Source organism: Furipterus horrens, unplaced genomic scaffold, assembly GCF_987537825.1.
Source record: "Furipterus horrens unplaced genomic scaffold, mFurHor1.1.pri manual_scaffold_11, whole genome shotgun sequence".
Classification (NCBI taxonomy): domain Eukaryota; kingdom Metazoa; phylum Chordata; class Mammalia; order Chiroptera; family Furipteridae; genus Furipterus; species Furipterus horrens.
This window is the reverse complement of record NW_028327181.1, coordinates 81,876,569-81,899,440: the sequence shown is the minus strand read 5'-3', so window position 1 is coordinate 81,899,440 and position 22,872 is coordinate 81,876,569. Positions and strand designations below refer to the sequence as shown.

The following is a 22,872-nucleotide window of genomic DNA, read 5'->3' as shown; positions in this document are numbered from 1 at the left end:
TGAGGCCTCCGGGTGGGACTGGACGAGAAGATGGAGAGGGGTCCTGAGTTCGCACTAAGTTCAGGGTCCAGGGAAAAGTGTCTGTGCGGGAGTACAACCCTCGACCCTTCCGGTGCCCTTGATGGAGGTTCAGGTCACCGATGAGGCTAGGATCAGCTTGGCAAACGTGGAGTCATGAGCCGGGGGAGAAAGCGGAGGCTCGGGGGACTCAGATCGGTCTCCTCCCTGTACTCCCCGGAGGGCCCTACTCTCGGCCTGGAATCACCGCCCCCTCTCCTCGCACCTCCCCCGCGCCGTCCTTGGCCCCGCCCCCTCCCTCCTTATCCCTCCTTCCCAGAATCTCCTCCCTTCCACTCTCCCTCCTCCCGACACCTAGTCTTCTCGACTCCCTCCCAGCGCCGCTAAGTTTCTTCCCGTGCTACGGCGCCCAGAGCCGGGGCCGGGCTGGAGCGGCGCCCCCGCTGCCCCGTCCCCGTGCTCAGACGCCCGGCCTGCCCGGCCCGGCTCTGGCTCCGCAGAGACATGCTGTGCGGTCGCTGGAGGAGCGGCCGGCGCCAGGAGCCCCCGGTGCCGGCCCAGGTCGCAGCGTCTGTCGCGCTCCCGCCCCCGCCCGCACCCCAGGACAGCGGCTCCAAGAGACCCGGGCTGCGAGCGCTGAAGAAGATGGGTCAGTGACCGGCGGGGGCGGTTCGAGTGGGCACGGACTGTCTCCCACGGTGCAGTCTGGGAGGGCCGGGGTGTTCCGGCGAGTCGTTAGTGGGCTTTCTAGCTTGCAGGGGGTCGTGGGTAGTATGGCGAGGTATGGAATGCCAGCACCATTCCCTCTGGGGGTCGCACCGGTGGTCACCCGAAGTGCCTGGGCCCAGGCTTGGCGCCCAGGATGGCCTTTGTTTCCCACCAGGAGGCGGTCGTGGGGCGTGCTGGAGTGAGTCTGGGCGACGGGTGCGGATTGGGTGTCCCCGAGGGCCCAGAGAGTGGAGTGGGAGACAGGCTTAGGGCGTCCACCTTTCCAACACCTCGTGTCTTCTGGGGTCTGCGAGGGTCCCAGGGCATCCCGGGTCCTTGGCCGCCCATAGGAGGGCATAAGAGCTGTGGAACAGACTGACCTCTCAAGCCAGCCCTCCAACCTAGCAGCCGTCACAAGGGGCTACAGCAACACAGCACTGGTAGGACTGGTCTAACTGTTGAGGACACTGTCCTTAATATCAGAAAACCAGATTTCCCAATTCAGATTTGGGGGCAACCCCTGGGGGAAAGCAATGTAACCGTGGCTTATTAAGCATCTACCAGAGACAGGCAGCACTGGGTAGTGACATGTGGTGTCATTCAGTCTTCACCTTCCTGACAGGTGGATGGTGCAACCCCCATTTCGCAGATGAGGAATCTGACTCTGATAAGTTAAGGAATTTGTCTATGGCTACTCAGCTGGTAAAAGGCAAAGGCTGGCATATAGGCTGTGTTCTTCCACAGTGCCACTGGGACCCTCAGAGTCTGGGCAAAGTGGGCCTGATGAGGTGGTCAAGTGGCTTGAAAGACAGGGGCATATGTGTATTTTGTAAAATGTAAAGTACTGTGAAACTGGTGTTGGAACTGCTGTTCGCAGAATAGTTAACGATGGAGAGATGGAGTGTGGAGCTGAGGGAACAGAAGGATGGGGCTGCCCAGAAGACCTGTGTGAATCTTGGGGCAGAATTTAGGGGTCTCAGTTGCTAGTCTGGCCTTCTTTTTGCTACTGCCCTCTACCCACTTTTTCTTACTTCTGCTTCCTCTCACTCATTCAATCTGAATTTATTGAGCACTGTGTTCTGAGCAACGTGCCTGGCATTCTCCTTATGAAGACATAAGACGTGATCTCTGCTCTCTATCAATCATGCATACATTCAACAAACATTCATTGAGTGCTTATAATATTCTCTACCTTGGGGATTCAGCAACGAATAGCACAGTCCTGGCCCTTAGAGAACTGAGCATCAGGAAGGAGGTCAGACAATGAAGCAAAGAACAGAGACTAGGGAGGGAGGGGACAAGTGAGATGCTGGGGAACCAAGCACCCAAGGGCCAGAGACTGGAGTGGGACAAAAGGGGAGAGGCAGGTAGGGCCAGATTGTCAAGGCCTGTCCTTATAGAGTTAGGGACCATTTGTGGAGGGCAAGAGTTGTGCTGAGTAGGGCTGGGGTGGCTAAAGGCAGGGGTGAAACAGGGAGACCCATAGGAGGGAGCCTGAGGGGTCAGCTGGGCAGACAGACTTGGGCTGGTGTAGCCGAGGTGAGTTCCAGAGCCACTTAGGATTTAGACTGGACTGGACTTTACAGTTGGTGAGATTGGAAAGGTGTCTCTGTTGGGTGGCAGTGTAGTTCTCTGGGCTGAGGAGCAGTGGTGGTTTGGGGAGAGGAGGAAAGCCAGGGGGAGTTGAAGTGCCACTGAAGAGAGCCAAAGGATCCAGCCACTCGCAGGGGCTCTGGGTGTCATGGAGGGCAGAGGTGATGCCCTGCACACCTGTCTGCCTCTTCATTCCACACGCGTTTGCTCAGCCCCATCGGTGTGCCAGGGTGCTGCGCCAGGGGCTGGGACTATGGAGATGAATAACACGGCACCTGCCCTCAGGGAGCGCACAGTTTAGTGGCAGGAGACACCTGTAAACAAATAATGACAGTTGAGTAAGGCTTCACCGGAGCTCTGGGCACTCTGTCACAGTGACACTGTCAGGAACCATGTGGATGTCAGAATGTCATCTGGCCACCTTCCCCCCTCACCACTGCCTTGTCCTGATGAGTGACTGCTGAGAGAGGAATGTCCAGTGTGTGGGGAATGTCCCTTCCCCAGGCTTCACTGGGTCTAAGGACAGGGTGGAAAGGAAACACAGGTGTCGTGGGGCCCAGTCCCACAGTCTGTCAACACCCAGGCCTAGACTTGCCGCCAGGATAGTCCTTCGATGACCCTCAGGGCCCTGGCCACGCCCCTTTAGCTAACAGAACATATTTTATTTCAGATCAGGTCAAGAGAGATACTAGGGCAGGGAGTAGCTCTGAGGTCAAAGGTTCAGAAGGGCTTCAAAGAGGAAAGGGCCTTTAGGACCATACTGGGGGGAACAAGGACAACGGCCACCCACGATGAGTGGGAGTCACTTCTGGAGCCTGGGGTCCTTCTCCTGGCCCTGCCTCAGGATAGCTGCTGGCTTGTCCTGCCCCCAGGAAGCAAGGGAATAGTGAACAAGTGGGAAGAGAGAAGAGGAGCCCAGTGAGCACCTGTGATAGGCCCCACCCAGCTCAGTGCCTAGGTTGCATCAGCCCTGATTGTACTTCATCCCCAGCAGTCCTGAGGCAAAGGTGCAGCCGCTGTCCTCACATTACAGATGAGAAACTCACGGCAAAGGGGGTGAAGACATTGGCCCAAGGCCACACAGCATATCTCTGCCTGCTGCCAAAGCCTAGATTTCAGTGATGACTATTGCCAGAATGAATGGGCACTAACCAACACCTTTATAACACTATGCCGAGGCATTTCACATATTAGCTCATTTAATGGTCACAATCATATGGTGCAGGTGGTACTATGAGCCTCATCTTACAAATGAGGAAACTGAGGTTCAGAGAGATTCAAAGCTGGGAAGTAGCTGAGAGAGGATGTGAACCCAGGCAGTCTGGCCCAGAGTCCAAACTCTGAACACAATGAATGAATGCGTGACTTTTCCTGGGGAGGACCGCTCCCCCTTGGTGGCCCTGCCAACCTCCAGGGGTGCCCTTATAGACTTGCCAAATGAAATACAGGATGCCAGGTTAAATGTGAATTTCAGATAAACAACGAGTAATTTGGGACAACTTATACTAAAAGATGATTAGTTGCTTATTTGAAATTTGAATTTAACCAGGTATCCTGAATTTTATCTGATAACCCTGTCTCCCAGAACTCCTTTTTGACTGTGCTCCTAATGCTCCACCCTGCCCCTAATCCACCCAGCGAGCAGGGCACTGACTAGGCCGGATCCTGCTCACTGCCCTCTCTGGCCTGCATGCACTTGGTGAAGTGCCACAGGGCAAGATGACTCTCCCGGTGGCCTGCCCAGGATATCTCCTGCGGGGTGAGTGGGGCTGTCCTGATTGGCAGGTAGGGGTCTTCAGAGCAGCCCCCAGTGCTGGCAGGTGCCTGGCCTGGTGGTGGAGAGGGCAGGGCATCCCCATTGGCTAAGCAGGAGCATTCCAGGCAGGACTGTGGGGCTGACTCTGTCATGCCTTGTGACTCCCCCTACCCCCTGGCCTCTTCTGCTTCTTCAGCTCTGGGGAGCCCCCTCCCACAGCCTCTGCCCCCAAACAGGCTTCATGCCTGTTCTGGCCCTGCCAGGAAGGGTGCTGCTGCCTTCCTCTCACTGTGTCTGGCCCCGGGGCAGGGAAGCACCGCCTGCCTTGCCTGACTTTCTTGGTTCTCCAAGGAATGTTGTGGACGCTGGCTCTGAACTCTGCTGGGCTCTAGCCCTGGGTGTGGCAGCAAGTGGGGGCAAAGGGGGTGTGCTTGGTCCCTGAGGTGCTGCCTGCTAATAGATTTGGGTGGGAAAGTGTCTGGGACCCCTCGCCCTTGTGTGTGCCCTCCCAGAGCCTCATGACCCCAGCCACCAGGAAAAGCTGCTCTTCCTCCCCTCCCCCATTGGCATGAAGCCGTCGGCTGTCGCTGTTCCCTGCGTGTCTCACATTCCTGCTGGAGCCCCATGTGCCCTTCCTGAGTGTGCACTGGCACACACGCACATTGTCTATTTCCCTCCCCAAGCCGACCCACCTTTCTCCCTCCCACCAACCCTGTACACACACACACACCAGTGCACACACCCTATATGTACACACTACCCTACACACACTCTCACTGGATACCTACCACTCCTTTTACACCATGCTCTCTGCATCTTACCCCTCTGTCTACACGCCCCATTAATTCACAGCCGCTCCTCCCACCCCCACCACCAGCCTGCTCTGGTCCCGCCTGTCCCCTACACAGCCCCTGTGTCCATCCCTTCCTTGGGTGGCCCACACTGTTTTCAGCATCCACGGCTTGCCTTCTCTGAGCTTGTGGCCCATCCACGAAAAGGGTGTGATTTGGGGGTCAGTGATGAACGTGTCCTTCCTCACAAACACTTCCAGCTCTGCTGTTGAGGCAGTTGCCTGCCTCTGGCTTTTGGCAACGGAGACAGAACTGCTCAGACCCCACACAGCCCACACCACCCAGTTGGAAGGTGGTAGTTGGGAAACCGTGGGCCTGCCCACCCCTCACCACCTCCTGGCCCCTCTCTGGAGGCTGAGATAAGCCATAGGCTCAGGGAAGGTGTCTGAGCCCCTAGCTGACAACACAGAACTGGGAAGGAAAGGGGGCCAGCTGGAGGCCATGGGACTGAGGAGGACAGAGTCGCGGAACACCTGGATCCCTTGTCTCTCCCGGGGCACTGCCTCAGTTTCCTTCTCTATTATTATTAATCAAGTGCCTCCTGTGGGCCAGGCCCTAAATGGAGCGCTTTATGTACTTTAGCTCATTGGAGCCACACACAGCTCTGGGATTAGGTCTCCCCAACTCTCACGTATTCCAGCTCCACCTCTTACCCACCCGTGACCCTGCACGAGTTAGGCACTATGCCACTTTAACATCTTTATTGAGAATTCACATACCATACAGTTCACCCATTTAAAGTATGCAATGGTTTCTGACATACTACATTCTTATTTTTTTTAAATTCTGTGTGTGTGTATAAAATAAAATTGGCCATTTTAACTATTTTGAAGTAGCTTTTTGGTCACAGTATTTACATTCATAATATTCTAAAAAATTCTATCATCCTAAACAGAAACTCTGTAATCATTAAGTAGTAATTCCCTATTCCTTCTGTCCTTCAGCCCCTGGTCCTCTAATCTACTTTCCGTCTCTGATTGTGGGTTTTTGTTTTTTTTTAAAGATTTTATTTATTTTCAGAGGGAGGGTAAGGGAGAGAGGGAGAAAGAAAGGGAGAGAAACATGATTGCGTGTTTGCCTCTTGCACGCCCCCAACTGGGGACCTGGCCTGCAACCCAGGCCTGTGCCCTGACTGGGAATCAAACTAGCGACCCTTTGGTTCTAAAGCCAGCACTCAATACACCGAGTCACACCAGCCAGGGTTGTCCTCATTTTTACTGCCATTATGTCATGATTATTCCCCCACCTGCTCATGGTTGAGGTAGCCATGGTGCTGCCCAGCCCAGCCCAGCTTCAAGGCAGAGATGTATGGGCAGAGAACCCACAGAAATCACAGGAGGTAGGCTGCTTGTGCACCTGCCCCAAGTAGGTAGGGGCAAGGTGGAGGAAACATTCATGGGTTTGGCCTTGGCAGGACCTGTAATGTTTACTGGGTAGATGGGCAGAGAGCCAGGCCTTTCCCAGCCTCTCTGACCAGGGGCTGGGCCCTCCTCCTGACCTCAGCCCCTTATCTCTGTTGGTCCTTTCCCTTTTGTCTGATACCCCAGACCCCTCACTATCCCAGGGTTCAGAAGCTCAAGCAATGGGGAAATAGACTCAGCACCTGGCCCAGCCTGGCCCTGCACCCTCATTCTGTTTTTTCCACTTGGGGTGTGGCTGGGGGGATAGTGTGAACCAAGGGGCAGTGTGACCCAGGGGCCAGTGCCAGTTGGGTGGACAGACTAGAATATCACCCTTTCCCCCAACAGGTTCATGGGGAGCCGGGGGTGAGGGCCAGATGCAGGGACACCCTTAATGTGGGAGGCTGGTCAAGAGTTCAGGCTGCCTGTCTCCATGTCCTATTTGCAGAAGACTCAGGACAAAGCAGGCCCTCGGTGACTCACCTCCATTTCTGACCTTAGTCATTCTCTTCCCCTCCTTCCAACCCCGCCCCGCTTGGCATCAGAGGGCTGGCCAGGTCAGGGGAAGTGGCTGCAGCCACAGAGTCTGGTAGTCATGGAAATGAAGGGTCCTTTCCCCACAGCTGAGGAGGTGGGGGGCGGGGGCTCAGCTTGGTGGCCTTGCAGGTTTCTCTGACTGTCCTGCCCCCACCTCATTGTGTCTCAGGATGAGAGAATTCAGAGGTTGCTCAGATGTGGGAATAGGGCTCTGAGGTCCCGGTGAGCCTCTTGGCCCAGTGCCTGCTACAGTCCACCTTCCCTTTCAGGCTAGGGGGCACCAAGTAGGCACTGACCCTTCCAGAGGGCCACAGTCTAAACCCTGAGAAACCCCTTGGAGCCACTGGGGCCACAGGCTGGCCTCAAGGGGGACCTTAACCTCCTAAGGATGGCAGATTTCTCCTGCCCCTGATACCCTGATTCTCAATCACAGCTGCCTTCAAAGTCGCAGATGCTCAGGCCCCAGCCTACTCCTGCATGATGAGAATCTCTGGCCCGTGGGGTTTGCAACCTTCCACAGCTGGTAGTGATGCACAGCCAGGATTGAGAAGCCCACACCCACAAGGCTTCTGCTCTGAACTCAGGACAGAAGGGGCGGGGCTGGGGGTAGAGTGCACTTAGTCCTGTCTTTCTGCCTCCCCTTTCAGAAAACACTGACTGCAAGTGTGGCTCTAGGACATGCACTGAGGTGAGGACTAGGTCTCATCGCTGCCCCTGTGTTTATTAAAGTCCACTGAAATTACAATTTAGGCGGGATGTTTGTTTTAATTAAAGTAAAAAGTGCTGTTAAGCCTTCCTAGAGGAGGTAATGCCTGAGCTGGACATTGAGGACTAGAAAGGAGAAGGTTACTACAAAGGCTCCAAGAGCGAGTGAAAGAGGAAGGCCCAGGGATTAGACTTGATTCCTTACGTCACAGTTTGTAGTTGGGCAAGCAGGGGCCTTGGGGCCACAAAGCCTAAAGCCAAACCCAGATTTGGAAGCTTGTTAAAATAAAGGGAGGGGCCCTGGCTGGTGTGGCTCAGTGGATTGAGCACTGACCTGCAAACCAAAGGGTCACTGGTTTGATTCACAGTCAGGGCACGTGTCTGGGTTGTGAGAGGCAACCACATATTGATGTTTCTCTCCCTCACTTCCTCCCTCCCTTCCCCTTTCTCTAAATATAAGTAAATAATATCTTTTTAAAAAATAAAGGGAGAAAAAGAAGCCCACAGTCCTGTTTCCTTTGGCTCACACAGTGGTGGTTTTTTGGGTTTTTTTTTTGTTTATTTGTTTCAATTTGATTTATTTGCCAACATGGAAAAATCTGGAGGCCTCACATAAATCTAGATTTGGGTTCTCTGAAAATTCTGGGACCTCATCCACCCTGGCTCCCCTCTCCTTCCAGGGGACGTGGATGGACCCTACAGTTTGCCTGGCTCCCACCCCTTCTTTTTATTTATTTAGTTAGTTGTTTTTTAAAAATTTGAGAGCCCTACCAGCCAGCGCATTTTTAAAGATTTGATTTATTTTTAGAGAGGGGAAGGGAGGGAGAAAGAGAGAGAGAGAGACATCAATGTGCCCTCACTGGGATTTGAGCTGGCGAACTTTCACTTTGTGAAACTTTCATGTTGTGGAACAATGCCCAATCAATTGAGCCACACTAGTCAGGTTATTTTTATTTTATTTATTTATTTATTTATTAGAGAGAGGGGAAGGGAGGGAGAAAGAAAGGGAGAGAAACATTAATGTGTGAGAGATACATCAATCCTCCTCTCCCCCAACTGGGAACCAGGCATGTGCCCTTGACTGGGAATCAAATTGGCAATCTTTTGGTTTGCAGGCTGGCACTCAGTCACTGAGCCACACCAGCCAGGGCATCCCACACCTTCTATTGTCCCCTTTGGTTTTGACCCCTGCTGAGGCAACTCCAAGCAGGATGGGGCACCACCAGGATGGGCAGCATCTTGACTGAATTTTGGATTTTGTAGCAGGTACTACTGTGGTCTCCAGTGAATGAATGGAGAACATGAGGCTTAGAGCAGTCACAGGTTAGTGCCACCAAGGCTGTGTTAGTGGGAAGTGACAGAGTTAGGACTTGACTCCCTGAAATGCTGAATTTAAATTCTGCTCCTTCCGAAATATTTGCAAATCATGTATCTAATAAGGGGCTACTATCCAACATATATTTTAAAAAATAACTCAGTAGCAAAAAAAAAAAAAAAAGAAATCCAATTAAAAAATGGTCGAAAGGTCTGAATGGACATTTTTCCAAAGAAGACATACAGACATACAGATGGCCAACAGGTACATGAAAAAATGATCAACATCATTAATCACTGGGCAAATGCAAATCAAAACCAGAATGAGATATCACCTCACACCTGTTAGAATGACTATCATCAAAAAGACTAGAAACAACAAGTGCTGGAGAGGATGTCGAGGAAGGGAAACCTTTGTGCACTGTTGGTGGGAATGCAGACTGGCGCAGCCACTGTGGAAAACAGTACAGAGTTTCCTCACAAAACTAAAAACAGAACTCCCATATGATCCAGCATTTACATTTCTGGGTACTTTTCCAAAAGAAATGAAAACACTAACTCAAAAAGATAGCTGCACCCCCATGTGCATTGCAACATTATTTATAATAACCAAAATATGGAAACAAACTGTCCATCAGTAGATGAATGGGTAAAGAAATTGTGGTATATATAATACAGCCATAAAAATAAATAAAATCTTGCTATTCACAACAACATGGCTGGACCTTGAGGGCGTTGTGCTAAGTGAAATAAGCCCGACAGAGAAAGACAAATACCATAGAATCTCTCTTACATGTGGGATCTACAAATAAATAAATAAATAACCAAGCTCATAGATACGAAGAGCAGCTTGGTAGTTGCCAGAGGTGGGGACTGGTGGTTGAGGGTGTAGGAGAAATGGTTTAACTCTTTTTTTTTATTGTTAAAATAAATTGAATATAAAATGAACAACTGACTAAATTCTGCTCTTCGCTACCTTTCCTGCCGAGGGTGGTGGTGGTGGTAGGGGAGAAGAAGGGCAATAGGAACACAGGGGTTCAATATCGTGGCCAAGGGCAAATGTCCTGGATCCTGACCGCCAGGGCTTTTAGCCTGTTTCCACCACTTCCTAGCCTTGGAATTCCAGCAAGTGACTGAAGCTTCTCTGCTTATTTCCTCGTGTGTTAATACATGATGAGCAGGGTCTGGGGTGTGTGCAGTAGGTGCTTTGTAAGCATTTTGTCTTGTTAGGGAAGGTGGACACTGTGACCAGAGAGCATATGTGGGCTGAGGAGTGACATGGGATTATGACAGTGGCTGAGCAAATGCCAAATGTCAGAGGAGTCCATGTTTTCAGTTGGGCACCACCAGGGCACAAAGAGGATATCTGGAGATCAGCTTCTGGTTAGCCAAGGCAGGTCCTGGAGGCTTTGATCTGTGATCCTGGAGCCAGAGTGACCTCTGCAGTCCTCCCTTCTCTTTGGGAAAGCAGGGGTGAGGAGCTTGGGTTGCAGCAAGAGAGATTTAGGTTAGATAATGAGACTACTTTCTTGATGGTCAGGGTTTCATATCCTGTGAAAAGGCTGTGGGTGACGGATTCTGGGCTTGAAGGCTGGAGAGCATGATGGAGGAGGGTGGCAAAAAGGATGACAGTGAGACCTGAGACTCACACTCTTGCCAGAGGGGTGGTTCTGCTCTAGGGCCTCCGGAGACCACTGCAGGGAGGAAGGGCCTGTTACTGGCACACCTCCCAGGGGAACTTGGGTGGGGCACTCCAAGCCTCAGGTCAAACCCAGTATTGAGGGCATGTTCCACTAAGAAGAGAGTCCTGTGTGGGTTCGAAGAGGCTCAGGGAGGGAGGCCATAGCTTCCACTGGGAGGAGGATGGAAGGAGGTCCTGGAAGGGTCAGGCTCTAAAGCACCCCGGCCTCCCACCCCGCAGGCCTAACGGAGGATGAGGACGTGCGCACCATGCTGCGAGGCTCTCGTCTCTGCAAGATCCGCTCGCGGAGGTGGCAGAAGGAACGACTGTACCGGCTGCAGGAGGACGGCCTGAGGGTGTGGTTCCAGCGGCGGATCCCGCGCGCGCCGTCGCAGCACATCTGTGAGTTGGCGCGGGCCGGCGCCGGGTGGGCTAGGGACAGTGTGCGACAGGGCCGCCGTCTGACCTGGCCGCGCTTGTCCATCCCTTCCCAAAGTCTTCGTGCAGCACATAGAGGCCGTCCGCGAAGGGCACCAGTCTGAGGGCCTGCGGCGCTTTGGGGGAGCATTCGCACCGGAGCGCTGCCTCACCATTGCCTTCAAGGGCCGCCGCAAGAACCTGGACCTGGTGGCGCCCACGGCCGAGGAGGCGCAGCGCTGGGTGCGCGGCTTCGCCAAGCTGCGCGCGCGCCTAGACGCCATGAGCCAGCGCGAGCGCCTCGATCAATATCCTGCTCTGGAGGGTGGCCGGGCACGTGTGCTGGGGGGTGGGGGGTTTAGGGAGGCCGGCCCTGTCCCTGGAAGACCCCAGGTCGAGGGGAGGTATGCCCTGTTCTTCAGAGGTCCACAGCCTGAGCCGAAGTCCCTAGCCCCTGTCTTCAAAACTGAGGGTGGTGACATGGCCTTCTGATGCTGAGAAGCCCCAGTCCCATGGGGGGAGAGCTTGCTGCCATGCTCAGGGAGTCCACAGGCCCCTACATGGGGAGCCCCCAAAGCCAGGTGGCGGTGACATACCTGTCAGTTACCTGTCAGCTGAGGGCAGTGCCCAGCCTGTTGCTGGTATTTCCTGAGCACCCACACCTGGATCCACTCCTACCTTCACCGGGCAGACTCCAACCAGGACAGTAAGATGAGCTTCAAGGAGATCAAGAGCCTGCTCAGAATGGTCAATGTGGACATGAATGACATGTATGCCTACCGCCTCTTCAAGGTGGGCCCCTGCCACCACTCTGCCTCTGACCTCTGCTGTCTTCCCTCCCCTCTCTGAGTCATCAGCTTTCCCCTTCAATCAGCTTTTGTGGAGATAGGGTCTCTCCCAGCAGAAAGGCCACATCTGGGCCTACTTACCCTTTTATCAGGTCCTGAGGCTATGGGGCTAGGAGGACAGTGCTGGCCCAGAGCTTCCCTCCTCCCTCTCAGGCAGACCCCAAGGGTAGGGGGGGCCTTGGGCCTCCCCACCTCTCCCAAGTGAACAGCAAAGCTATAGTTCTCATTTTCTAAGTCCAGAGGGCACCCTTTGCCCAGGTGACCACGTGTGATTTGCACATGGGAGCAAAGGGAGCAGTTGGCTCACAGGCACGTGTGGCACCTCCACACCTGTGGGACCACAGATGGGGCACACAGGCTTGGCTGGGCTCTGTGTCCATGGCCCAGTCAGAGCACATAGCAGACCCCTGTGTGCATGTTGACTGTGTGACCAGCCTGTGACACTGAAAGGGAGGAGAGCCATGGCACCTGTATCCCTGGTCCAGTAGTTCCATGTGGATCCTCAAGGGCCCAGGGGTTGCTCACTGACCCTGGGTGTGAACATGGGGGTATGAATGTATACACACTGGAAGAGGGGCTGTGGCACAGGGGCTCAGTCCTGCCCCAGAGTCACCATTTTTCCTCCCACATCTTGATTCTTGGGTTAGGTCATCGTACAGAGGGGTAGGCACTGAACCCAAGAGACCTCCCGCAGCATCTCAGCCCTGCAGGTCACCAGCTTTGTGTGCTTGAGCAAGGCCAGCGCCTCTCTAGCTCTCAGTTTCTCCACCTGTGAATGGAGGACATCCACCTTCCTGGCCATGGGGGGTGGGTCAGTGCAGGCCAGCTTCCCCAGGGTGTCCCGTCCTCTGAGTTTCTCCCTCTGTTTTCTAGGAGTGCGACCACTCCAACAACGAGCGGCTGGAGGGGACTGAGATTGAGGAGTTTCTGCTGCGACTGCTGAAACGCCCCGAGCTGGAGGAGATCTTCCATCGGTACTCGGGCGAGGACCGCGTGCTGAGTGCCCCTGAGCTGCTGGAGTTCCTGGAGGACCAGGGCGAGGACGGTGCCACACTGGCCCGTGCTCAGCAGCTCATCCGGACCTATGAGCTCAGTGAGACAGGTGAGGATCTGACAGATGGGTTGGGGTCAACAAGGCCCAGGTCTTGGTGTCTGATAGGCCTGGGTTCCCAGCTAAGCAGGCTCTGTTATTACTGGCTGTGGGTGCCATCTTGGGAAGGTTGTCTCACCTCTTCCAGACTCAGCAGCCACGTCTGTAAAATGACATATGAATGTACCTTCCTCACAGGGTTTGGCTAAAGATTAAATGGCATAACTTTGTAGAGTCCAGTCAGTAGACAGGAGCCCATTATTATTAAGTGGAGTGAACTTTGGGGCATTTGGGACTGGGTACAGGGGTCCTCTGTGTGGCCTGATGCTGTCTTCTGCCCATCCCTGCAGCCAAGCAGCATGAACTAATGACGCTAGATGGCTTCATGATGTACCTGTTGTCACCCGAGGGGGCTGCCCTGGACCTGGTGCACACGTGTGTGTTCCAGGACATGGACCAGCCCCTCGCCCACTACTTCATCTCCTCCTCCCACAATACCTATTTGACTGACTCCCAGATTGGGGGACCCAGCAGCACCGAGGCCTATATTAGGTACCCAGTGGAGGGATGGTGGCAGTGAACACTTCTGGGAGCCCAGTTTGGTGGGGAAAGGGGGCCCAACTCCCACTGTCAGCTTCCTGGGGCCCACCTAGCTCAGCCTGTTCTTCTGATCTGTGCCATCCACATCCACAAAACACGTTGCCTGTCTGCAGGGCCTTTGCCCAGGGATGCCGCTGTGTGGAACTGGACTGCTGGGAGGGGCCAGGAGGGGAGCCCGTCATCTACCACGGCCACACGCTCACCTCCAAGATCCTCTTCCGAGATGTGGTCCAGGTCGTGCGTGACCATGCCTTCACGGTGAGCCCAGCCACCCTCAGTCTTTCCAAAGGAAACCGCTGCCCCGAGAATCACTCATTCACCAGGTGCCACTGGAACAGCTGGCCAATGGGGTAGAATAAAGTTGAGTGAGAGGCTTCCTTCTGCCACCCTCATATTTAGTAAATGTTTAAAAGCACAACATTTCCAGAAGAAATCCTTGGGGTAGGAAAGGACATTTCAGTCATTACTCCGAAGAGTAAGCCGTAAGAGAAAGTTAACATGGCATCTACATAAAACTGCAATTATGGTCAAGCTACAGAAATCTTACTGCCAACAAATGAACTGGGGGGGGAAAGTTTGCATCGCAATGACTTGGTGAATGTCATTAACATATAAAGAGCATTTATAAAAGAAAACCATTCCTGCAGCTGCCCTCAGCCTCCCAGACAGTCCACCCTTTCCCTGAGGCCCGACATCTGACCTCTGCCCCTCCATGCACACACCAGGCGGCCCCCGTGTGTGTCCCACATCCCACTGACTCAGTCCCCGCACTCCCCGGTGGGTCCTCCAGAGCCCTGCCTTTGCCTGTCTGTCCTGAAGGGGGCTGGGGGCTGCATGTAGCAGGGGTCCTGGTTGGGATGGGAGGAGAGAAGGAGTGAGTGACTCTGAGCTGCTGGTTCTCTCCCCCAACAGCTGTCCCCATATCCCGTCATCCTATCCCTTGAGAACCACTGTGGGCTAGAACAGCAGGCTGTCATGGCTCATCACCTCCGCACCATCCTGGGGGACATGCTGGTGACGCAGGCACTGGACTCCGAGAACCCTGAAGAGCTGCCATCCCCAGAGGTGATGCTCCCAGAGCCCCAGCTTAGGTGGGGAAGGGTCTGTCTGCAGTTCACTGTCCACCCCCACCCATGCCACCGCCCTCGTTCAGGCCCCTCACCTCTCTCTGCCTTAACCTTCCCCTGCTCCTCCCTTCATCAGACATCTGCCACCCCATGGTCTTATCAGTTTCCTGCCCTCCATCTTTGACTAGACTGGCCCCACCCTCTAGCCTGGCATTCAAGGCCTTCAGTGACCCGGCCCTGACCCCCCTGCTTTGCCTTGCTGCCCACAGAGTCCCTGTGAGCTCAGCCATTCCCACCTCGAAGGCCTTGGTTGATACCATCTCCACCTGGAACTCCCTTCCCAGCCATCTGGCTTGCTGAGCACGCCCTGCTTAGAAACCTAGTGCAGCTTAAACCGCCTCTTCTGTGACCTTAGAAACTTCCCCAGCATTCTGGCCAGAGGTGGGCTGCCTCCTCTTCTCCCAAACCCCAAAGTATTTTATCTGCCCACAATCCCAAATTTGTAAAATATGTTGATTCACCTTTGTGTAATTTGATTTTTTTTATTAGCATAAGAAACATCATATGGTAAAAAAAAAAAAAAAAAAAAAAAAATCGAGCTGTACCTAAGTGTATACAATGGAAAATGGGTTTTCTTCCACTTGAGCTCACCCTCGTCCTATTTCACACGAAGTAACCATCTCCAGCAGTTTCTTGTGTATCCTTCCAGAATCATCCCATGCATATATACCCCGGTCCATAGCTCTCTTCTCTTTCAAATGGTACACAAAGAAGATCATGTGATTCCATGTTCTACAGTACTTCTTTCATTTGAGATCTTTTTTTGAAGAGGGCGACTTCTCTTACAAGCCCGAGTTGCCTCCATCATTTTAACAGCTGCTATATAGTATTCTGATGTTTGGAGAGACCTCGTTAGCTGGTGCCCTGTTGATGGCCGCATAGGTTGTGTCCTGTTTGTTTTTTTCTATTGGAAACCACTCATCTTTGTGTCTCTTTTCTGGCCTCTCACCACCAGCCAGCCTCTCACATGGCAGTGGCTGAATGGCTGACCAAATGGGCTGACATAGGAGCAAGAGGGCTTAATCCTTCCCTATTGGCCTCTACAGCAGCTGAAGGGTCGGGTCCTGGTGAAGGGGAAGAAGCTGCCAGCTGCTTGGAACGAAGATGGTCGAATTCTATCAGACCGGGAGGAGGACGAGGAAGAGGAGGAGGAAGAAGAGGGGATGGAGGCTGCAGAGCAGAAGCGGCGGGTGAGCAGGATGGGCTGGACAGCAGCTCCGTACCACTGCAGAGTGCGGGGCAGGTGGCCAGGGAGGGAAGGGAGGAGGACTAGAAGCTGGAGCTGGAGGAACCACTCTGAGGCTCATCTCCTAGGCCAAGCAGATCGCCCCGGAACTGTCGGCCTTGGTTGTCTACTGCTGCGCCACCCGCCTTCAGACCCTGTGCCCTGCCCGTGTCCTGCCCCAGCCCTGCCACGTCAGCTCCCTCAGTGAGCGCAAGGCCAAGAAGTTCATCCGAGAGGCAGGTAGGAGCTGGGGGACTGTAGGCTCCTTGTGGGGGGATATATCCTGAAGATGATCTGGAAAGGAAATCGAGAGGGTTTGAGGGGCAATGAAGAGTTCAGGAGGACCCCGGAGAGGGGGCTCAAGGAATGAGTGCGCAGCACATGCCGCGCACCGGGCCCAGGCACACATGGAGGGGACCCAGGGAGGAGTCTGCTGCTGCCCTCACTGGACGTGCAGCCTTGTGGTGGAGCCGGACATAGCTGGGTAATTATGATGTGGGTGTGACCAGTTGGGCCATGATAGGGACTAGGGAGCACAGCAGAAGGGGGTGAGATCAGGAAAGATTCTTGATCAGGTGATGCTGAGAAGACACCTGGAGGAAGGATGAGGAGGGAGCAGCCAGGTGACCAGGTTGCAAAAAGGCCTGGAGGCACAGCACACAGTGGGTATCAGCTGAGTCAGGAATGCGGGAGGGCGTCCCTGCCCCTCCCTGGACTTCAGCGACCTCCTCAGGAGGTTCCCCGACCCACTGGGTCAGAGAGAAGAGGAGCTGGAGTAGAAGCTGGGGATGGGAACTCAGCCTCTGTTCCCAGCTCATCTCTGCACTTGCGGGAGGGGTTACGGGCCCTCCAGGTGAGGGCTACCCCAGGAGCCTGTCACAAACCCACCCCAACTTCCCACCAGGGAACAGCTTCGTCAGGCACAATGCCCGCCAACTGACCCGTGTCTACCCATTGGGGCTTCGGATGAACTCAGCCAACTACAGCCCCCAGGAGATGTGGAATGCAGGATGTCAATTGGGTGAGTGGGGCTGCAGAGCAGTGAGTGGGTGAGGTGGCCTCTGGGGTGTCACAGCAGGACCCAGCAGTGATAGGGCCTCACAGCTTCCCAGGTGGAAAAAAGTTTTTTTTTTTAAAAATGGTTATTGATTTGAAAGAGAAAGGAAGAGAAACATTGATTTGTTGTTCCACTTACTCATTCATTGGTTGATTCTTGCATGTGCCCTGATAGGGAATCCAACCCGCACCCTTGGCATAGTGGGACAGTGCTCTAACCAAGTGAGCTACCGGGTCAGGGCCAGTGATGTGGCCCCGTGGATTGAACACCAGCCTGCAGACCCAGTCAGGGCACATGCCACATCCCCAGTGGGAGGTGTGCGAGAGGCAGCTGGCAGCCAGTCGATGTTTCTCTTGCATATAAATGTTTCTCTCCCTCTCTCCCTCCCTTCCCCTCTCTAAAAATAATAGTCTTTCTAGAAAATTGTGAGCGGGGTATGTAGAAGTTAAAAATCTCCACCCCCATGTACCCCCTTGATACACACATGCACACATACCCTTGGCAGTCCCACAGAGCCCTCCAAGGGTAGGGAGTGTGGTCCCCTTGGGGTAGGTATAGATAGAAACCTCAGACCTCGGTTCTGGGGGCTTCTCCAGCATGCCCCACATTCCAGACTCAGGTGATACCAGGTGACAGTGGAGTCTGGATCCCTTGGCTACCATGATACACCCCCAAGCCACGGTGGGGGCAGGGCAGCACTACCTGACAGTGGGACCCTGGGCTCTTTTCAGAGAGGAACTGAGTCCTCTGCCTATAGGTCTGTCTGGGGGAGGGGGCAGTGAGGCTCCTGAAACTGAGTAGTGAGGAGAGGGCCTCTAAGAGCCCCTGTCCTGACCCCACTGTGTCCACAGTGGCCCTGAACTTCCAGACGCCGGGCTATGAGATGGACCTCAATGCTGGGCATTTCCTCATCAATGGACAGTGTGGCTACGTCCTGAAACCCGAATGCCTGCGGCAGCCTGACACAGACTTTGATCCTGAGCGCCCCGGACCTCCCAGAACTACTCTCACCATCCAGGTTAGCAGCCTGGACAGAGCCCTACCCGGGGCTTGGAGCGGACTCTGGAGGCGCTAGTACTTGGGGCGCCAGCCTTAAGTGGAGGAAGACAGCAGAGGCCTGCTCGGCGAGAGGGCAGTCTGAGCCCTGAGTGGGGAGGGTGAGTGCTGAGGGCAGGAGCGGGGCCCCATCGGGGGCCAGGCTGAAGCCCGTTCATCCCCTGCAGGTGCTGACTGCACAGCAGCTGCCCAAGTTGAATGCCGAGAAGCCAAACTCCATTGTGGACCCCCTCGTACGTGTTGAGATCCACGGGGTGCCCATGGACTGTGCTCGGAAGGAAACACACCATGTGCTCAACAACGGTGAGTGGGCCTGCTGGTGGAAGTGGGGTGGGGCAGAGAGTAGAGGTGCAGGAGGTGCAGGGCACAGGCCAGCAGGCTCTGACTGCCATGCCCATCTGTGCCCTAGGCTTCAACCCGCGCTGGGGGCAAACCCTGCAGTTCCAGTTGCGGGTTCCGGAGCTGGTGCTGGTTCGGTTCGTGGTAGAAGATTATGACGCCACGTCCCCCAATGACTTTGTGGGCCAGTTCACACTGCCTCTCAACAGCCTGAAGCAAGGTTGGTGGGACTGGTCCGGGCCCCTGGGCTGCGAGTGTCCTGTGAGAGCCTTTCCTGAGCCCGCCCAGAGCTGGGACCCAGCCCCCAGGAGTGGGCTGTGGGAGGCGCCCTGAACAGCCCTGCAGCGTGGTGGGCAGCAAACCTGATGCCTGGCTACCCTCTCAACAGGGTACCGTCACATCCACCTGCTATCCAAGGATGGGGCCTCACTGTCACCAGCCACACTCTTTGTCCATATCCGAATCCAGCGCTCCTGAAGGCCCAACCGACACACTTTGGGGTTCTGCGGACACCAGTCAGCATGCCGTGGCAGAGGCCTTCTCCCATGGGCGGTGGGAGTACCAGCCCATCCAGCTTGCCCACTCTGCCTGCTCACCAGGCTCTGGTTTCAACCCGGTGCTGAGGGCTGCCTCAGCCCCTCCTGAACAGGTGGCTGATCTTTGCTGTGCAACCCGGAGATGGCCCCAGCTCCTTGAGTCCCTGGCCCACCTTGCATTGTGGCTTAGGAAGAGCCAGGCTTGCTGCCACCAGGAGACTTGGGGAGCAGGACATATGTGCCCTCATCCCCTCTGCCCCATGAAAGGAGTCCAGTCACACCCTTTGCCCCCCACTTAGGCACTGGCCACTCCTAAGGACCCCCTCCTCAGGTTTTCCTGGGCTCCTCCCTCCAGTTTTTGAACCTGAGCTCCTTTCTCTTGTTAAAACAAGAAGGAAGAGCTGAGGTTGGGAGCCCTGGGGACACTGAGAAGTAGGTTTTAGCTCATGTCGTACAAGAGTCCTGGAGAGGACAGTAGAACAGAACTATTTTTAAAAATAAAGAAGGAAGTTTCCTTTACCACTGCCACCTCATGCACCTGAGGTTACTACCAGGCCCATGAGAGGTAGGGGCAGAGAGCCCCTTGGGTCTCTTCCTCCAGCAGGCTTTGAATTCGTCCGAGACTACCGGGGGTGCTGGAGATGCCACAGCTCAAAACCGCCTCTGCCCCTCTTAGCTTAAAGCTGCTGCCAGCATAAGACTGAGGACACCAATCACAAGCTGCCCCCAACTCTCAGAGGGGCCTTAAACTGGGAGGCAGCTGGATGGGCTTCTGCCAGGACAGAACTCTTAGGGCCCTAAAGGGGTGGGGACAGGACCATGAGGAGCCTCAGACAGATCCCCAACTTTCCAGACTCAGTGGGGTAGACAGATCCCAGAAACCTGGGGCTCACTTTCCACCAGCCAAATAGCCTTTTAGAGGAAGGCCCGGAGGCAGTGGTTGCTCTGGGCTGCCTCCAAAGATTCCAGGAAGAGTGCGTGCCAAGACACCAGATGACAGAATCTGGAGAAAACTGGGCAGAAAGGTGCTTTTCTGGGGTTAAATATGGAGCCCTGAACGTTGGGTCCCACCAGGCAGCAGCACTAACACTGAACAAGGGCAGGGCTTGACAGCAGTTCCCGAGAGCAGGTCACGTCCTCTCGGGCTGCAGCTCAGGGCCCAGGTTCCCTGGAAAGGGGCTCAGAGGTACCACCATGGGGCCTGAAAGGAGCATAGGGTCAGGGAATGAATGAAAGTCCCAGAGGCCACCATGGCCACGTGGCTCACTTGGTTGGAACATTGTCCTGTAAACAAAGATGTTGCAGGTTCCGATCCCTGGTCCAGGTGCGTATGAGGTAACCAATCAGTGTTTCTCTCTCACACTGATGTTCCCCACCACACCCCTTTCCTCCTCTCTACGAAATCAATAAGCATGTCCTCAGTGAGGATATATATATATAAAAAATATATATTTTAAAATATTTTAAAAGACAGTTCCAGAGGAAGGCAACAGGGGACAGGGCACAGGAAGTCTACACCAGCTACTCAGGCCTTTCCACAGAAGCCGGCTCAGTAGGTGGGCAGTGGGGCCTGGTGACGTGCGATGCTGAAAGCATCCCTGGCCCAGGAGAGGTGTGGCACCTGAACGAGAGGGAAGGGACGGGGTCTGACCCAGACTGGGGGTGCTGATCTCCCACCTGTGGAAGCCCAGCCCAGGAATGGCTCCTCTACCAAGGTGCCTGGTGTTGGCACCGAGCCCCGCTGCTCCCCTTACGTGGAGTGAAGCTGGGTCCGTACTCGCTCCTCAGTGGTGGGCAGAAGTTTGGGGAAGAGCCAAGTCTGCCTTGAAAGGGCAGCCTTGCGAAGTGTCTTCATAAGCTGCCCCGTGCTGTGGCCACAAGAGCGTTTCCTGCAGGGCGCTCTCACTCAGGGGGAGAGGCCATTCCAGCCCAAGCCCGGGACCCTCTGTTTCACTACCACCTGCTGTCCAGAGGAAAACTAGGAGGGCAGAAGGGTTTTTTCAGCTGCTTCCTTTATTAGAAACAAGTGAGATGTATCACGTGGAACAATGCATTTCTTCCCCCACCCTGGAAATGGATGCCCCTCCCACAGCCCAGAGAAAAGCCAAGACAAAAAGATGAAGCGTCCCCCTTCCCTGCTCCCAGATGCAGCACCTTGCCTGCAGTCAGTATTTCTGAATTTAGTTGAATCAAACTGTCCCACGAAGTCTCCCTAGGGACAGGAGCAGTAGGGTTGTTTTCACTTTGCAGTAGGGCAAAACCAAAGCGTTGGGTCTCCTCTGTCCAGGAGGGTGGGCCAGGCTAAAAGGCGGCTGTCCCCTCAGCAGGTAGGAAGTGGCCAGAGACACACTCCCAGCCCCCTCCCCTGGTCTGAGCCCCTCACCCTCTTCTAGACTTCAGCTCCCTGCAGTCCAGGCCTTCAGGCCATCCCTTGGGTTGGTTAAATGCTGGTCTTTGAGCAAAGACTTAAAGACCACTGGGACACCCCACCCTTGGGCTTCAATGAGCCAGCAAGTAAGGGGGGAGGGGCAATGGCAGTTAGAAGGGAGGTGCAGGCAAGGTCGGAAATTTTCCATAAACCTAGGTGCTTAAGTGGCTTGGTGTGGGCTACCCTTCAAAGCAGACATTAGCATCTTTGAAATTAGGCATGTGTGGGGTAACAAGCCCTATACAGACCTCCGTCCAGAGCCCAGGCCTCCTTTATCCCCAGCTCTCTCCCCACAGAGATGGGAGGCCATGGGAATTTGCCTCGGGGTCAGGGGTCAAATGCAGAGTCAACCCAAAGGCAGGAGATAAACATTTAGAAACACAGGAGTCCAAAAGCCCAGTGCCAGCAAGCAGTACTGGAGGCAGAGTAAGGGCCGTGCCCAGGTGGCTGTCCAACAGCGGCTGACTGAGAAAGGTCCCAGGTGAGGAGGTCCCAGGCCATTCCCTTGTTTGGTTCTAGCCAGCCAGGGCTCCACCATCCTGCAAGGCTCCTTGTGGGGAGGCCCTGAGCCCCAAACAATGGTTCTCTCTGAGCTCTCTGACCTGAAGTCCTGAAAGGGGTTGAGTGAAGAATTCAAAGACTGTTAACAGGACAAAAACGAGGCTAACAGCAGCCACCGAGCCGACTCCCAAAGACCTGGGTGGTAATGCTGGGGGTGGGGCAGGGGCCCCACCATGAACAACAGAGTCCAATGGAGCAGGCCACATGGTTTTGGAGGGAGACACTGAGGCCTTTCCAGGAGAGCTGTTTCTTCCAGAGCAGCCACAGGCCTCACAGTTTCCATTCCATGACATGGATCAACCAAGGCAAAGCTCACTTGAGGGGCTGCTGTGCACCCCACATTTTCGAGCCAGTTCGGGCCTCTGACAGGGAGTGTTTCCAAGTTCCAGGTCCTGCCCAAGGTAGGAAAGAGTCGGCACTTTATTCTTTGATATCCTTAGAAGCCTGAACAGGGCGAGCCGCTCTGGGACTCGGGGCATGTCTGATACCTGGAAGGCTGGCAGGCGAGCCCCTGCCTCTCCGACTCCTGTCTGCGGAATGCAGTGAGTGTCTTGCTAAGAACAGCAGCTTCTTTGGTCTGAGTATCTTGGAGTCAAGGAGTCAAAGGTCAGCCATGATCTTTGGCGCTTGCAGGTTGCAGCACAGGGACAACAGGAGAAGGGAGGCCCCTAGAGGCCTCTCATGAAAACCCAACCCAGTCTGCGACATTCCAGCAGGTGGGTGGCGCAGCCCCATCCCAAGCACACAATTTCCTCCAGCTTTGGGGCCTGCAAAATGAGCCTCTGGCAAACTTCACCAGAACCTCACAGCCTGAAACAGAGCTCTGCTGGCCTGCAGAGCATGGCTTCACTTAGTGAGACCAGACTGACCCTGGCCTCCTGGCTGAGGCTTCCTTTCCCCCGCAAGGAGCCGAGGTGAAAGCTGCCAGGAAACTCCCACACCATGCTATCCACCCATTTACCTTCTCCTAGAGCAAAAGTTACAAGCCAGGATGTGGGTTGCTGACAATTCCACAGCCCAGTCCC

General features: G+C 54.6%; 1 protein-coding gene and 1 long non-coding RNA gene across 4 annotated transcripts; one reads left to right on the top strand and one right to left on the bottom strand.

The window, feature by feature from the left end:
• Window positions 1-365: 365 nt before the first annotated feature.
• On the top strand, window positions 366-19,377 carry PLCD3 (phospholipase C delta 3). 3 transcript variants are annotated; one of them, XM_090291540.1, is made up of 15 exons: window positions 366-667; window positions 10,804-10,965; window positions 11,060-11,288; window positions 11,643-11,772; window positions 12,702-12,930; window positions 13,269-13,470; window positions 13,632-13,776; window positions 14,431-14,583; window positions 15,695-15,835; window positions 15,960-16,110; window positions 16,775-16,891; window positions 17,779-17,945; window positions 18,151-18,286; window positions 18,393-18,542; window positions 18,711-19,377. In XM_090291540.1, the coding sequence occupies exons 1-15, from the start codon at window positions 523-525 to the stop codon at window positions 18,797-18,799; spliced, it is 2,346 nt and encodes a 781-aa protein (XP_090147666.1). In that variant the 5' UTR covers window positions 366-522; the 3' UTR covers window positions 18,800-19,377. The 3 variants fall into 3 exon arrangements, with proteins under 3 accessions (XP_090147666.1, XP_090147665.1, XP_090147667.1); XM_090291539.1 differs by having other exon boundaries at window positions 15,692-15,835; XM_090291541.1 differs by lacking the exon at window positions 366-667 and adding an exon at window positions 4,001-4,078 and having other exon boundaries at window positions 15,692-15,835.
• LOC149998596 (uncharacterized) lies at window positions 9,076-13,050 on the bottom strand. Its single transcript, XR_016514066.1, has 3 exons — window positions 12,297-13,050; window positions 10,832-11,696; window positions 9,076-10,363 (listed from the first exon to the last, which is right to left on the bottom strand). It is a non-coding gene; the product is annotated as an uncharacterized LOC149998596 (long non-coding RNA).
• Window positions 19,378-22,872: the final 3,495 nt, after the last annotated feature.